Source organism: Theropithecus gelada, chromosome 3 (genome assembly GCF_003255815.1).
Source record: "Theropithecus gelada isolate Dixy chromosome 3, Tgel_1.0, whole genome shotgun sequence".
Classification (NCBI taxonomy): Eukaryota; Metazoa; Chordata; class Mammalia; order Primates; family Cercopithecidae; genus Theropithecus; species Theropithecus gelada.
Genome location: NC_037670.1, coordinates 163,686,972 through 163,701,942, shown reverse-complemented (window position 1 = coordinate 163,701,942; position 14,971 = coordinate 163,686,972). Strand labels below are relative to the sequence as shown.

General features: G+C 39.5%; 1 protein-coding gene across 5 annotated transcripts in view; it reads right to left on the bottom strand.

The window, feature by feature from the left end:
- The window catches only part of TTC26 (tetratricopeptide repeat domain 26), a 62,417-nt gene that overhangs the window by 9,995 nt on the left and 37,451 nt on the right, over window positions 1-14,971 (bottom strand). For all 5 annotated transcript variants that reach the window (XM_025379069.1, XM_025379071.1, XM_025379074.1 and 2 more), the window contains 5 exons: window positions 13,379-13,434; window positions 11,538-11,591; window positions 10,342-10,405; window positions 1,268-1,356; window positions 970-1,053 (listed from right to left, as the gene is read on the bottom strand). In XM_025379069.1, coding sequence (XP_025234854.1) covers window positions 970-1,053; window positions 1,268-1,356; window positions 10,342-10,405; window positions 11,538-11,591; window positions 13,379-13,434 — 347 coding nt within the window. The remainder of the gene's footprint in view (window positions 1-969; window positions 1,054-1,267; window positions 1,357-10,341; window positions 10,406-11,537; window positions 11,592-13,378; window positions 13,435-14,971) is intronic.

The window sequence follows — 14,971 nt, the reverse complement described above, 5'->3', positions numbered from 1 at the left end:
GTCCCAGCTACTTGGGAGGCTGAGGCAGGAGAATGGCATGAACTCGGGAGGTGGAGCTTGGAGTGAGCCAAGATCATGCCACTGCACTCCATCCTGGGCGACAGAGCAAGATTCTATCTCAAAATAAATAAATAAATAAATATAAATAAAAATATTACACCAGAAATTGATACTATAAGCTGACAAAAGTTGGTAAGGATATAGAAGATTCAAACAGAATAATTAACAACTGTATGATATTCTTTTTAAGCATATATGACCATGCTACACACAGGTCAGTAAGGCAAACCTCAACAAATGGCACACGCCACCATACTCAGCTATTTAAAAAAATTTTTTGTAGAGATGGTGTCTCACTATATTGCCTAGGCTGGTCTCGAACTCCTGGGCTCAAGTGATCTTCCCACTTTTCAGCCTTCTGAAATGTTGGGATTATAGGTGTGAACCAGCTCGCCCAGCCCAGACCACATTCTATGACCACAAAAATACAATTAAGTTAGAAATCAAATAAGTAAAGAAACATATTGATAGTCATCAAACTGTATACTTATGATTTGTATACTTTTCTGTACATATGTTATATTTCTATAAAATTTGCTAAAAAGGGAAAATTTTAATATGGTTATAAAATCTATGTCTATTCACATTGTACCTTTTTTTTTTTTTTTTAAGAGACAGGGTCTCACTATGTTGCCCAGGCTGGAGTGCAGTGGCTATTCACAGGCATGATCATAGTGCACTGCAGCTTAAAACTTCCAGGCTCAAGCCACTGTCCTGCCTCAGCCTCCCAAGCAGCTGGGAATACAGGTGTGTGTCTCTGCACCTTCTCCACAGTGTACTTTTTAATGCATCCTAAGAACAGAGGAATCTTTAATAATCCTTAACCCTTGACCATTTTATTCCAGTGAGAAAAAGATAAGGATGTCTTTAGACAGAATCATTCAAATGCTTTCAAAAGCAGGTACCCACCTCTTCACCCTCACTGGTATTGCCTGTTGCAGCTTTGGCTTGGGCATAATTAAAGTTAAAGATGTCATCATTATAGAAGTAACTCTGAAAAACATCGCAAGAACAGGTCACATTGAGAATGAACATACAAAATATAAAACCATCAGTTATACCAGATAAACACAAAACTAACCTTAAGGATTAGTTGATGCCACTAATGCCACCATAGAAAATGGGCCATCTCTAAGGATATCTTATCTTCTCTGATACATTCTACAGTATTTTGTATATAAAATCTTGTAGATAATTCTATACTGACCTTAAATGAGTTGAGGTAAATCAAGACATCATCAAATTGCTTAAGCAGGAAGAAACAGGAAGCCATGCACTGCCTCCCTGGTATTGTATCTGAAATAGAGGGGGAAAAAAACCCACATATATTCATGAAACTAAAATCCTCTTTAGCTGAAGTTTGAGTTATTTAATAATTTAGAGACAGGAGGCCGGGTGCGGTGGTTCAAGCCTGTAATCCCAGCACTTTGGGAGGCCGAGACGGGCGGATCACGAGGTCAGGAGATCAAGACCATCCTGGCTAACCCGGTGAAACCCCTTCTCTACTAAAAAAATACAAAAAACTAGCCGGGCGAGATGGTGGGCGCCTGTAGTCCCAGCTACTCGGGAGGCTGAGGCAGGAGAATGGCATGAACCCAGGAGGCGGAGCTTGCAGTGAGCTGAGATCCGGCCACTGCACTCCAGCCTGGGCGACAGAGCCAGACTCCGTCTCAAAAAAAAAAAAAAAAAAAAAAATTTAGAGATAGGAAAATATTCCAAAATGTCTTTCCAGATTCTGAAATTATACATTTTGTTCAGTGGACAAAACCCCAATATAATGGAGGTCACAGTCCTTGAGAGTGACCAATAATCTCTCTGGGGATTAACTCCCAGAGTCCAAAATGAACACACGCCCTGCAGGTTCACTAACTACATTAACCAGGTCATTTTCCAAGGCTTTGATTCTCTCATCCAACATGTGCATATTCAATTAGTGTGGCCTGGTTTCCATCATCACTTTTCTAAATCAACCTAGCACTTCCAATCTCAAATGGAAAAATAATTTGCCATGGAACCATCTGATTCTGATCCTGATCCAACTTTTTGCCTGATATCAGATTCCTATTTGAGTAGTGGAGGATTAGTGTAACTCCCACACTTGCCACAGGCATTCCTAAAGCTCCTTATCCTGTTTCATTTTTTTCCTTTAACATTTATCACAGTCTGATATACTATGTACATCTGATATATATATATATACACACACACGCACTATATATCTAATCAGATATACATATAAAATTTAAAACCATCAGTTATACCAGATAAACACAAAACTAATCTTAAGGATTAGTTGATGCCACTAATGCCACCACAGAAAATGGTGGCATTTTGTGGTGTATCTGATGAGATGTACATACATATAGTGTGTGTGTGTATATATATATCTGATATACATAGTATATCAGACTGTGATAAGTGATAAAGGAAAAAAATTAAACAGAATAAGGAGCCTTAGGAATGCCTGTGGCAAGAGTGGGAGTTATACTAATCCTCCACCACTCAAATAGTAATCTGATATCAGGCAAAAAGTTGGATCAGGATCAGAATATACATATCAGATATACATACGTAGTATAAATATATATGTACACACACACACTATATATATACTATATATTATTTCTTTTCTTTTTTTTTTGAGACAGAGTGTTGCTGTATTGCCCAGGGTGAAGTACAGTGGTGTGATCTTGGCTCATTGCAACCTGTGCCCTGGGTTAAAGCGATTCTCCTGCCTCAGCCTCCCAGGTAGTTGGGATTACAGGCACGCACCACACTTGGCTAATTTTTGTATTTTTAGTAGAGATGGGGTTCCACCATGTTGGCCAGACTGGTCTCGATCTCCTGACCTCGTGATCCGCCTGTCTCGGCCTCCCAGAGTGCTGGGATTACAGGCATGAACCACAGCGCCCGGCCACTATATATTGTTTCTAGTCCATCTGCCCTACTAGACTTAAGTTCCACAATGGTTGGAAGTTTTGTTTGTTTACTGCTGTATCCTCAACAGCTCAATAAATTTTTATTGTATGAATGAATGAATGAAATGGGGAAAATAGTACGCAATAACTGGTATTGGTGAAACATTTGTGAATGTCCAGGAGTGATAAAAATATTTAATATAATTTTCAGTTCAGCATGAACACTGTTACTCAGAATAGATGCCAGACATAGACAACCAGTACAGGCAGCACCATATTGGTTCATGCTGGCTAGCTAGCATCTCTTTTTATACCCCTTTCTCAAATCTTTCACTGAATCTTGGCTGATGAAATACTTTAATCACAAAAATGAAGTTTCAAGACTACTAGTGGGCAATATAGGTGACTATTATATAACTGTGGCAGAAAGAAAGCATTTTCTAAGCTTAATACCCATGCAAGTAATCACTATAGAAAAGAAAAACTTAATTAAAAATGTTTTAATATTTTTTATTAATCTACTTTATTTGTTTTAAATTTTTGTGGGTATGTAGTCCATATATCCATACTGCATATGGACATCCAGTATATTTTGATACAGGCATACAATGCATAATAATCACATCAGGGTAAACGGGGTATCCATCACATCAAGCATTTATTCCTTCTTTGTGTTACAAACAATCCAATTATACTTTTCTAGTTATTTTGAAATGTATAATAAATTATATTGTTAACTGTAGTCACTCTGTTGTGCTATCAAATACTAGATCTTATTAATTCTAATTTTTTTTTTTTGTAGCCATCCTCACTGTCCTCCCACTCCACTACCCTTCCCAGGCTCTGCTAACCATCACTCTACTCTCTATCTCCAAGAGTTCAAGTGTTTTAATATTTTGTAGCTCCCACAAATAAGTGAAAAGTGTGTCTTTCTGTGCCTGGCTTATTTCACTCAACATGATGTCCTCCAATTCCATCCATGCTGTTGCAAATGACAGGATCTCAACTCGTTCATCTCATCTCATCCTTTTTATGGCTGAATAGTAAGTATTCCACTGTGTATATGTACCACATTTTCTTTATTCCTTCATCTGTTGATGGATGCTTAGGGTGCTTCCAAATTTCTGCTATTTTGAATTGTGCAGCAATAAACATTGTTGTGCAAATATCTCTTTGATATGCTGATTTCCTTTCTTTTGGGTATTTATCTAGCAGTGAGATTTCTGTATCATATGGTCATCCTATTTTTGCTGTTTTGAAGAACTTCCAAACTGTTCTCCACAGTGGGTGTGCTAATTTACATTCCCACCAACAGTGATGCATTTCTCTGATGATCAGTGATGTCGAACACCTTTTCATACATCCATTTGTCATTTGTATGTCTTTTTTTTCTTTTCTTTTTTTTTCTTTTGAGACGGGGTTCCACTCTTGTTGCCCAGACTGGAGTGCAATGGCGTGACCTCGGCTTACTGCAACCTCTGCCTCCTGGGTTCCAGTGATTCCTCTGCCTCAGTCTACTGAGTAGCTGGGATTACGGGCGCCACCACCATGTCCAGCTAATTTTTTGTATTTTTAGTAGAGACGGGGTTTCACCATGTTGGCCAGGCTAGTCTTAAATTCCTGACAGGTGATCCACCGGCCTCAGCCTCCCAAAGTGCTGGGATTACAGGCGTGAGCCACGGCACCCAGCCTTGTATGTCTCCTTTTAAGAAATATCTGTTCAGAGTTTTTGCCCATTTTCAAATTGGATTGTTAGATTTTTTTCCTATTGAGTTGTCTGGGCTCCTTCTATATTCTGATTATTAATCCCTTGTCAGATGGCAAATATTTTCTCCATTCTGTGGATTGTCACACTTTGTTGATTGTTTCCTTTGCTGTGAAGAAGCTTTTTTGACTTGATGTGACCCCATTTGTCCATTTTTGCTTTGGTTGCCTGTGTTTGTGTGGTATTACTCAAGAAATCTTTGGGCCAGGTCACTCACAAATGGTTGGGAACCTCATGTGTGCTCTGTTGTTACTGTTTGCACCCCCTGAAGGGGCTGCCAGTGGAGGAGGCCTCTGGACTAGGGTTTCTGTCTTTGTGTTAAATCTCTCCTCCAGTGTGGCCCAGTGCCAGGTGGGCTCCCGTGGGAAGCCTGCCGTTAGAACCAGATTGTTATTGTTGGGAAAGACAAAAAAGGCAGAAAGATCCCAGAATATCTGATCCATTTTAATGGCTGGAACAGAAGCTGGGATCAATGGGCGGCCGAAGATCATGTGCTTCATGATACCGATGAAAATCGTAGAATACAGCATAAATTGGTAAGAAAAGCTGTAGCTCGCCTGAGGAGCACAGGAAGAAAGAAGTGCTGCAGGTTACCTGGTGTTGATTCTGCTTAAAAGCCTCCTCATTGACAAAAAAGATGAAAATGATGAAAACTCATTAAGCAGTTCCTCTGACAGCAGCAAAGTATGAAGAAATAAGTGAAGAAAGTGATACTGAAGAAAAGACTGAAGTGAAAGAAGAACCAGAGCTTCAAACAAAAAGAGAAATGGAAGAAACAACAGTAACTACAGAAATTCCTGAAGTTCTGAAGTAGCAGGAGGATGATTATTATTACATTAACGGAAGGAAATGGTTAGTGAAACTTTCATGCCAGACCAACATCATAATGATCTTGGAAGCATTTTGCTCTCAATGCAGCCTTTTCAGCCAATGAGAGGCCTCATCACCATCATGCTATGCCACATGCCACTAGGAACGTGCATTATATCCCAGAAGAAAAGAATGTTAGCCTTTGTAAGGACATGGTGGATGGATTAAGAATAACCTTTGATTACACTCTACTGTTGGTTTTACTCTATCCTTATGAACAAGCTCAGTATAAAAAGGTGACTTTGCCAGGTACGGTGGCTTACGCCTGTAATCTCAACACTTTGGGAGGCCGAGGTGAATGGATCACCTGAGGCCAAGAGTTGGAGACCAGCCTGGCCAACATGGCGAAACCCCGCCTCTACCAAAAATACAAAAATTAGCCGGGGATGGTGGCAGGACCTGAAATCCCCAGCTACTCAGGAAGCTGAGGCATGAGAATCGCTTGAACCCAGGAGGCAGAGGTTGCAGTGAGCCAAGATGACACCACCACACTCTAGCCTGGGTGACAAGAGCGAGACTCCATCTCAAAAAACACAAAAAAACAAAAACAAAAACAAAAAAAGGTGACTTCATCCATGTTTTTTTTTCTAATTAAGGAAATTGCCACAAACCCTAATACGATCCAGGAGGAACTCTCTCCCAGCCTGTCTTTGTTGAATTCATCCATGCCACAGTCCACAGAGAGTCAGCCAACCATTAGTGAACCAGATACCCCCAAAAGGCACAAAGCTGAGTTGGAAGCATTGCAGTCTCTGAGGCGGTCCATGAGCCACACCACCAACTGTGACAGACTTTCTGACAGCAGCACCTCACCTCAGCCCAAGGGCCAGCAGCAGCACACATCCGCCAGCATACCCAAGCTGTTTCTGCACCTGGAAAAGAAGACACCTGTGCACAGCAGATCGTCTTCACCTATTCCTCTGACTCCTAGCAAGGAAGGAAGTGCAGTGTTCGCTGGCTTCGAAAGGAGAAAAACTAATGAAATGAACGAGGTCCTATCCTAGAAGCTTATGCCTGATAATTACCCACCAGGTGACCAGTCGCTTCCACCTGTTACATTTACGGGGCATAACATTTGCTGCAATTGTTTGTAAAACTTCCAGAAATTCTTGGAAAGACGTCCTTTTCTGAGAAAAATCTGAAGGCTTTATTGAAGCACTTTGATCTCTATTTGAGGTTTTTTAGCAGAATACTGTGATTACTTTTTCCTAGAGTCAGCTTATGTCACTTCCTGTGAGGTGCATTACACAGCAAGAATCTCCGGGCTATTTATTACAATGTTGATGGTTCTGTAAGAACAACTCCTCTGTCTAGCTTGGTGCTCTGGGTTCCAGATGAACAACTATCAAGGTGGTGGGTCTTTACCCAGAGCACAAACACAATGCCCACGTGAGGGCTCTGACAGAGGTGGGCCCTGTTGTTTGAGATGCCCACATACTGTAGTTATTCTGTTAGGAATTGTTTCCTGGGTGCCTATAGTGCTCTGACACAACACTTGCTACTGTGTAGGCCATCTGTGATAGCAGGAAAAAAGCAACTGGGTTCACAGTGAAATGTTTGTGGAAGCATACATAGGTTAGGCTATTTCAATAGACATTGCAGTTCATTAGCGAGAACCACATTATTTTGTTATTTGCTAGCATTAAATAAATTTTTTTTTGCAAATTGGTTTCATTCTTTTGATGAAGCTGAGCAACTCTGTCCAACAAGGTTTAGTTTGTACTTGGAAACCACAAAGTAGTCTCAAAGTATGTTAGAGGAACTCGATATTGATGGCAAAAGAAAATTTGCAGCTATACATTTGCTTCTAACAGTTCCCTCTCTGTGAAACATTATTTTTGGTGATCTAAAGAAAGCATTGCCTTTCTTGTTTGAGATTTTACAGCTATACTTTGCTGTGTAATGTTATGGTTACCTGTCTGTAAAATGTTAGTTTTAGTGATCTAAATAAAGCCTATCTTGTTTGAAAGAAAACAAAAACAAAAACAACACAAAAAGAAGTCTTCGCCCACACCAATGTCCTGGAGAGTTTCCCCAATGTTTTCTTGTAGAATTTTCCTTATTTGAGGTCTTAGATTTCAGTCTTTAATCCATTTTGATTTGATTTTTATATAGGGTGAGAGATGGGAGTCTAGTTTCATTCTTCTGCATATAGAACTCCAGTTTTCCCAGCAAAATTTATTGGACTGTCCTTTCCCCAGAGGTTCTTGGCACCTTTGTCAAAAATGAGTTCACTGTAAATGTATGGATTATTTCTGGGTTCTCTTAATGTGCTCCATTGGTCTATGTGTCTGTGTTTATGCTAGTATCATGCTGTTTTGGTTACTATAGCTCTGAGGTATAATTAGAAGTCAGGTACAGTGATTCCTCCAGTTTTGTTCTTTCTGCTCAGGACAGCTTTGGCTATTCTGTTCTTTTGTGGTTCTGTATAAATTTTAGGATTGTTTTTTCTATTTTTATGAAGAATATCATTGGTATTTTCATAGGGATTGCATCGAATGTATAGATTGCTTTGGGTAGTATGAACATTTTAACAATATTGATTCTTCTAATCTATGAACATGGAATATCTTTCCTTTTTTGTGTGTCCTCTTCAACTTCTTTTTTTTTTTTTTTTTGAGATGGAGTCTCGCTTTGTTGCCCAGGCTGGAGTGCAGTGGCGTGATCTCGGCTCACTGCAAGCTCCGCCTCCTGGGTTCACGCCATTCTCCTGCCTCAGCCTCCGAGTAGCTGGGACTACAGGCGCGCACCACCATGCCTGGCTAATTTTTTGTATTTTTAGTAGCGACGGGGGTTTCACTGTGTTAGCCAGGATGGTCTCGATCTCCTGACCTCGTGATCAGCCCACCTCGGCCTCCCAAAGTGCTGGGATTACAGGCGTGGGCCACCACGCCCAGCCTCTTCAACTTCTTGCATCAATGTTTTATAGTTTTTATTGTAGAGATATTTCACTACTTTGGTTAATTCCTAAGTATTTAATTTTATTGGTAGCTATTATAAATGGGATTACCTTTTTGATTTTCACAGTGTTTGCTGTTGGCATGTAGAAATGTCACTGATTTTTGTTTGTTGGTTTTGTATCCTGCAATTTTACTGCATTTGCTTATGAGTTCTAATAGTTTTTTGGTGGAGTCTTTAGGTTTTTCCAAATATAAGATCATATCATCTGCAAACAAGGATAATTTAACTTCTTCCTTTTCAATTCAGATGTCCTTTATTTCTTTATCTTGTCTGATTACTAGCTAGGACTTCCAGTACTATGTTGAATAACAGTGGTGAAAGTGGGCATCCTTGTCTTGTTCCAGATCTTAGAGGAAAGGCTTTCCACTTTCCCCATTCAATATGATACTAGCAGTGGGTCTGTCATATGTGGATTTTATTGCTTTGAGGTATGTTCCATCTATACTCAGTTGTTTTTTGGGGGGGTTTATCATAAAGGGATGTTGAATTTAATCAAATGCTTTTTCAGCATCAATTGAAATGATCATATGGTTTTTGCCCTTCATTCTGCTGCTATGATGTACCCCTTGATTTGCATATGTTGAACCATTCTTGCATTCCTGGAATAAATCTCAGTTGGTCACGAATGATATGTTGTTGAATTCTGTTTGCTAATATTTTGTTGACAATTTTTTCATCCCTCTTCATTTGAGATATTGGGCTTTAGTTTTCTTTTTTTGATGTGTCTTTGGTTTTGTTATCAGGGAAATACTGGTCTTAATGTGTTTGGAAATATTCCCTCCTCCTTTCTTTTTTGGAATAGTTTGAGTAGGATTGGTATTAATTTTTCTTTAAATGTTTGGTAGAATTCTACAGTGAAGCCAACGGGTCATGGGCTTTTCTTTACTGGGAATGTTGTTATTATGGCTTCGATCTCATTACTTGTTACTGGTTTGCTCAGGTTTTGGATTTCTTTATGGTTCAATCTTGGTTGGTTGTATGTGTCTAGGAATTTATCCATTTCTTCCAGGTTTTCCAATTTATTGGCATATCATTGCTCATAGGAGCCTCTGGTGATTCTTTGAATTTCTGTAGTATTGGTTGTACGGTGCATACATATTTGAGATGGGGGTCTCACTCTGTTGCCCGGGCTGGAATGCAGTGGTGTAATCATGGCTCACTGCAGCCTCAACTTCCTGGGCTCAGGCAATCCTGACACCTCAGCCTCTCAAGTAGCTGGGGCCGTAGGTGTGTGCCACCACACCTGGCTAATTTTTTTATTGTGATTTGTAGAGATGAGGTCTTCCTATGTTGCCCAGGCTGGTCCTGAACTCCTGGGCTCAAGCCATCTGCCAGCCTCAGCCTCCCAAATTGCTGGGATTACAAGCCTGAGCCAGCATGACTGGCTGGTTTTAATATTTTTATATGGAAAAAAAATCATAGGCAAAGTTTAAAGGCAAATGACCTACCAGAATGTGACAAAAGTTAATGCTCAAAAGAGCTCTTGAAAACTCAGTAAAAAATAACATTTTATATCTAAAACTGATTCAAAGTTTTAAAACTCTCAGGAACAAAACAGCACATTTACTCTCCTTTATTTATTCTCTGATCCCACTTTCGCTGAGACGTTGAGAAGAACCAATTCCAATATTCTCTCTTATTTCTGACCTCCCACTTTATAATGTGAAGCCTAATAGATACATCCCTAGAGAGAGAATCAAACTTCACAGTCAATATATGCCCCATTCCAATTATAAAGCGGATTGTAAGTCCAGATTTCAGACATACCACATTCACTAGCTGATCCTCCCACCAACTGGAAGAACTGCTGGGCAATTTTCATATGATCCCTCTGAAAAACAAACTGAGCTGATATAGAGGAATAAGGTAAAAATATTTTTATCATACTTTATGGTTCTAACACATTTGTCAGGATTTAACATATACTCTTGTTTTAAATATTGCCCCAAACAATGCTAATTCTCATTAACATAACAACTAGACCCGAAACTGAATTAAAACCTGTGCAGGGACGGGAAGAAAAGAAGAAAAATAGTCAAATCCTTAAATTCTATCCTAAAACTTCATTAAATGAACTCAATCATTCTACAAATATCTATTGCTCTTTTACCATATATCAGACCTTGGAACAGGAGCTATAGATATAACAAGCAGTATTTATTAAACTCATTTATTTAATAAATATTTGCTGCCTATCTATTATACAAGGCACTGCAGAATGCACTTGAGATAAAAAGATTTATTCATATCCCAGTTTGTTCCAAAAAGAACAAAGAATGCTACATTAAGATGGATAAGAGCAATTTTAGACAGTGTTTTGGTGTTTATAAAACTAACTTCTCCAGAGAAATAATTTTCCTCACTTTACAGATGTCAAAATTACAGATATACGGAAGTTAAAAAAAAGTCCCTGCAAATAAGAATGAAGTTGCACAATGATTTTTAAGTTTATTAAATAACTTGCTATTTAAAAATTGGACCCTTTTAAGAAAGCAGGAGTCTTTAGGGTTATAAGTTTTTTTTTTTTGTCTCTAAATAACACAACAATCTTTTCACAATGGAGTCTGGATTGGGGGATATGGAGAAATAAAAGGAGCTACAGGAGAGCCTATTGCTGCTTGTACTTTGATAGTCATTTTGTTCTCTTCCACACACCTATAACTTTGCAACCTACAGATTATCAGTGATTTCTTCTTCTTATTATTATTATTATACTTTAAGTTCTAGGGTACATGTGCATAACGTGCAGGTCTGTTACATATGTATACTTGTGCCATGTTGGTGTGCTGCACCCATCAACTCGTCAGCACCCATCAACTCATCATTTACATCAGGTATAACTCCCAATGCAATCCCTCCCCCTTCCCCCCTCCCCATGATAGGCCCCGGTGTGTGATGTTCCCCTTCCCGAGTCCAAGTGATCTCATTGTTCAGTTCCCACCTATCAGTGATTTCATACTCACTGAACCCATTTCCTGGCCAAGGGCTGCATTGACCACTCCTTTGAGAATATACTCCTAGAAATATGGAATAACACTGATTAAGATGAATGTGGAGCTATGAGATTATTTTTAAATTAACTCCTTGCATTAACTCAATATTTTATATAAATTATCAAAGATTACCTATAGTTACTTTTCTCTGTTCTATCCCTGGCTTGAATGAAAGAATTAGGAGTCACTCATTTAGTTTCCAGCAGCCAAGAATCTATATAACAAAATTTACCATATTTGTAAATTCTCAACCTTAAGCAAAAATAATTCAAGGGAAGCTCTAGGAGATAAGTTTCATTTCATTTAAATTCTATGGAAGAAGAAGTAAAATGTTGATATAATAATTTTTAGTACCTTCTCAACCACTGCCACTGTCTGTGACCATATCATATACATTATTTTCCCTTTCCAATTTTTTTGAGACCGAGTCTCGCTGTGTCGCCCAGGCTGGAGTACAGTAGTGCGATCTCAGCTCACTGCAACCTCCACCCCCAGGGTTCTAGCAATTCTCCTACCTCAGCCTCCCTAGTAGCTGGGATTACAGGCCTTAGCCACCACGCCTGGCTAATTTTTTTGTATTTGTAGTAGAGACGGGGTTTTGCCATGTTGGCTAGGCTGGTCTCGAAATCTGGGCCTCAGGTGATCCACCTGCCTCAGCCTTCCAAAGTGCTGGGATTACAGGCGTAAGCCACCACTCCTGGCCCCTTTCCAATGTTATAGTTACTTTTCTTTGCTAGTAATCCTTTTCCTAAAAAAAAAATAAAAGTGTCCTCTGATGTCCATTTATAAGGTATTCTCTCTTTTGGAGTCTTGAGGCCTCACTTGTATCCCTTTTTTCAGACTTGGTTCAATTCTTTAATAGATACCCTCCCTAGCGAGCAGCGTTATCAATCTTTCATTTAAGAGAGCTCACACACAGAACAGCATGAAAGAAGCTGAATCTTTTAATATACTTGAGAAATATACCTGTTTAAACTTCATGGGGTCTGGAAATATTTTCGTCAGTCCTTCATTCAATAAATGGAATGTTTACTATGTACTTCATGTACACAGTGTTAGAGATACAATATAGACACAGTCCCTGACTATAAGGAGTTAACAATCCAATGGGGAAGAAAGACAAGTTATAGACAATTTATGAAATAATTGCATGTATCTAGTTGTTGGTTTCATCAGAATTCTAAATTTTCATATTTCCAAACACTAAAGGAATTTTCCAAATTTCTTTACCCTTTTTGACAAAATGACTACACACAAGGGAGTTTAAAAACATGAAAAAGCCCAGAACAGGCCGGGCGCGGTGGCTCAAGCCTGTAATCCCAGCACTTTGGGAGGCCGAGGCGGGCGGATCACGAGGTCAGGAGATCGAGACCATCCTGGCTAACATGGTGAAACCCCGTCTCTACTAAAAATACAAAAAACTAGCCGGGCATGGTGGCGGGCGCCTGTAGTCCCAGCTACTCGGAGGCTGAGGCAGGAGAATGGCCTGAACCTGGGAGGCGGAGCTTGCAGTGAGCCGAGATCGCGCCACTGCACTCCAGCCTGGGTGACACAGCGCGAGACTCCGTCTCAAAAAAAAAAAAAAAAAAAAAAAAAAAAAAAAAAAAAAAAAAAAAAAGAAAAAGCCCAGAACATTCATTCTCATATCGCAAGTCGCATATAACATTCCTAAATGAATACATATGGTCTTTTCCTGGTATTCTACAGGCAGGAGTCTGCCTAATCTTCTCTTATATGACTTCCAACTAGATTTCTGAAGTTCCACTTTTAGCAGAACTTGGTTAGTAAAAATGTAAAACATTCTCAGTTACCTGAGGAGTAGTAGGTTCCAGATCCTTAATTAAGTTATAAGCTTCTTGTACATCATCTGAAATACAACAAAGTAATTATACTAGTCTGTATTCCAGAAAACCCTTCTGAAGCAGTCCCTCCCAAAAGATAACATCCTTCAGTACTTAAATATTCATGGAAACATGATCTGTTTTATCCGTCTTCTAACTCTCCATATTCGGTGTTGAGTAGTTATGCTAAAAATAACCAAATCAAATATCCTTAGAAAACTCATATTAAGCCATGAAGTACCTTAAAAATTGTTGAAGCTAAGAACATGGATGAGGCATTCTATGCCAATGGCATTGATAAGAAAAGCAACAATTTTTTTAAAAAAGAGAGATATATATATTAAGTATATAGGAATTAAATGACATGAAGTCTGAGATTTGCTTTAAAATATTTCAGGAACAAAAAAGAGGTGCTGAATGAAAAAAGAAGACTGGAAATATCTGAATCCAAGGTGAGTATTTGGGTGTTTACTGTACTATTTATTTTTGTCTATGTTTGAAATTTTCCATAATAAAAATAATTTATAAAATATATATGCTGTTTATTTCATTCTTGTCCAAAACATATTTCTTTTTGCTTTTATATAAAATAGAGGCGGGCCGGGTGCGGTGGCTCAAGCCTGTAATCCCAGCACTTTGGGAGGCCGAGACGGGCGAATCACGAGGTCAGGAGATCGAGACTATCCTGGCTAACCCGGAGAAACCCCGTCTCTACTAAAAAAATACAAAAAACTAGCCGGGCGAGGTGGTGGGCGCCTGTAGTCCCAGCTACTCGGGAGGCTGAGGCAGGAGAATGGCGTGAACCCAGGAGATGGAGCTTGCAGTGAGCTGAGATCTGGCCACTGCACTCCAGCCTGGGCGACAGAGCGAGTCTCCGTCTGAAAAAAAATAAATAAAATAAAATTTTAAAAAATAAAATAAATAAAATAGAGGCTGGGCACGGTGGCTCAGACCTGTAATCTCAGCACTTTGGGAGGCCGAGGCAGGCGGATCACCTGAGATCAGGAGTTCAAGACCAGCCTGACCAACATGGCAAAACCCCATCTCTACTAAAAGTACAAAAATTAGCCGGGCACAGTGGCGCACGCCTGTAATCCCAGCTACTCGGGAGGCTGAGGCAGGAGAATCGCTTGAACCGGGGAGGGAGAAGTTGCAGTGAGCGGAGATCATGCCACTGCACTCCAGCCTGGGCGACATAGTAAGACTCTGTCTCAAAATAATAAGAATAATAATAAATAAATAAAATAAAATAGGACGGTTTGTAAGTTCATATTCTTATTTTAATAAATAAATTTTCCTCCATGAGGAATATGTTGTCCTGGTTGGTTTCTACCATGCACCTAAAAAGGCCCACATTGTAACTGCAGGGCCCATGACCAAATGCCACCACAAATGCATGGTGGCTGCTACCCTGTACTCACAGCTGTTAGAAAAGGCTGCTTCAGGCATTTGTCTAACAATTGTAATCTTACTTAGGGGCAATAAATATCATATCCTCTTTGAATAATAGTATTTCTTATAAGCAGCCTGGGATACAAAGAAACAAAGGCAGACAATCAAAGC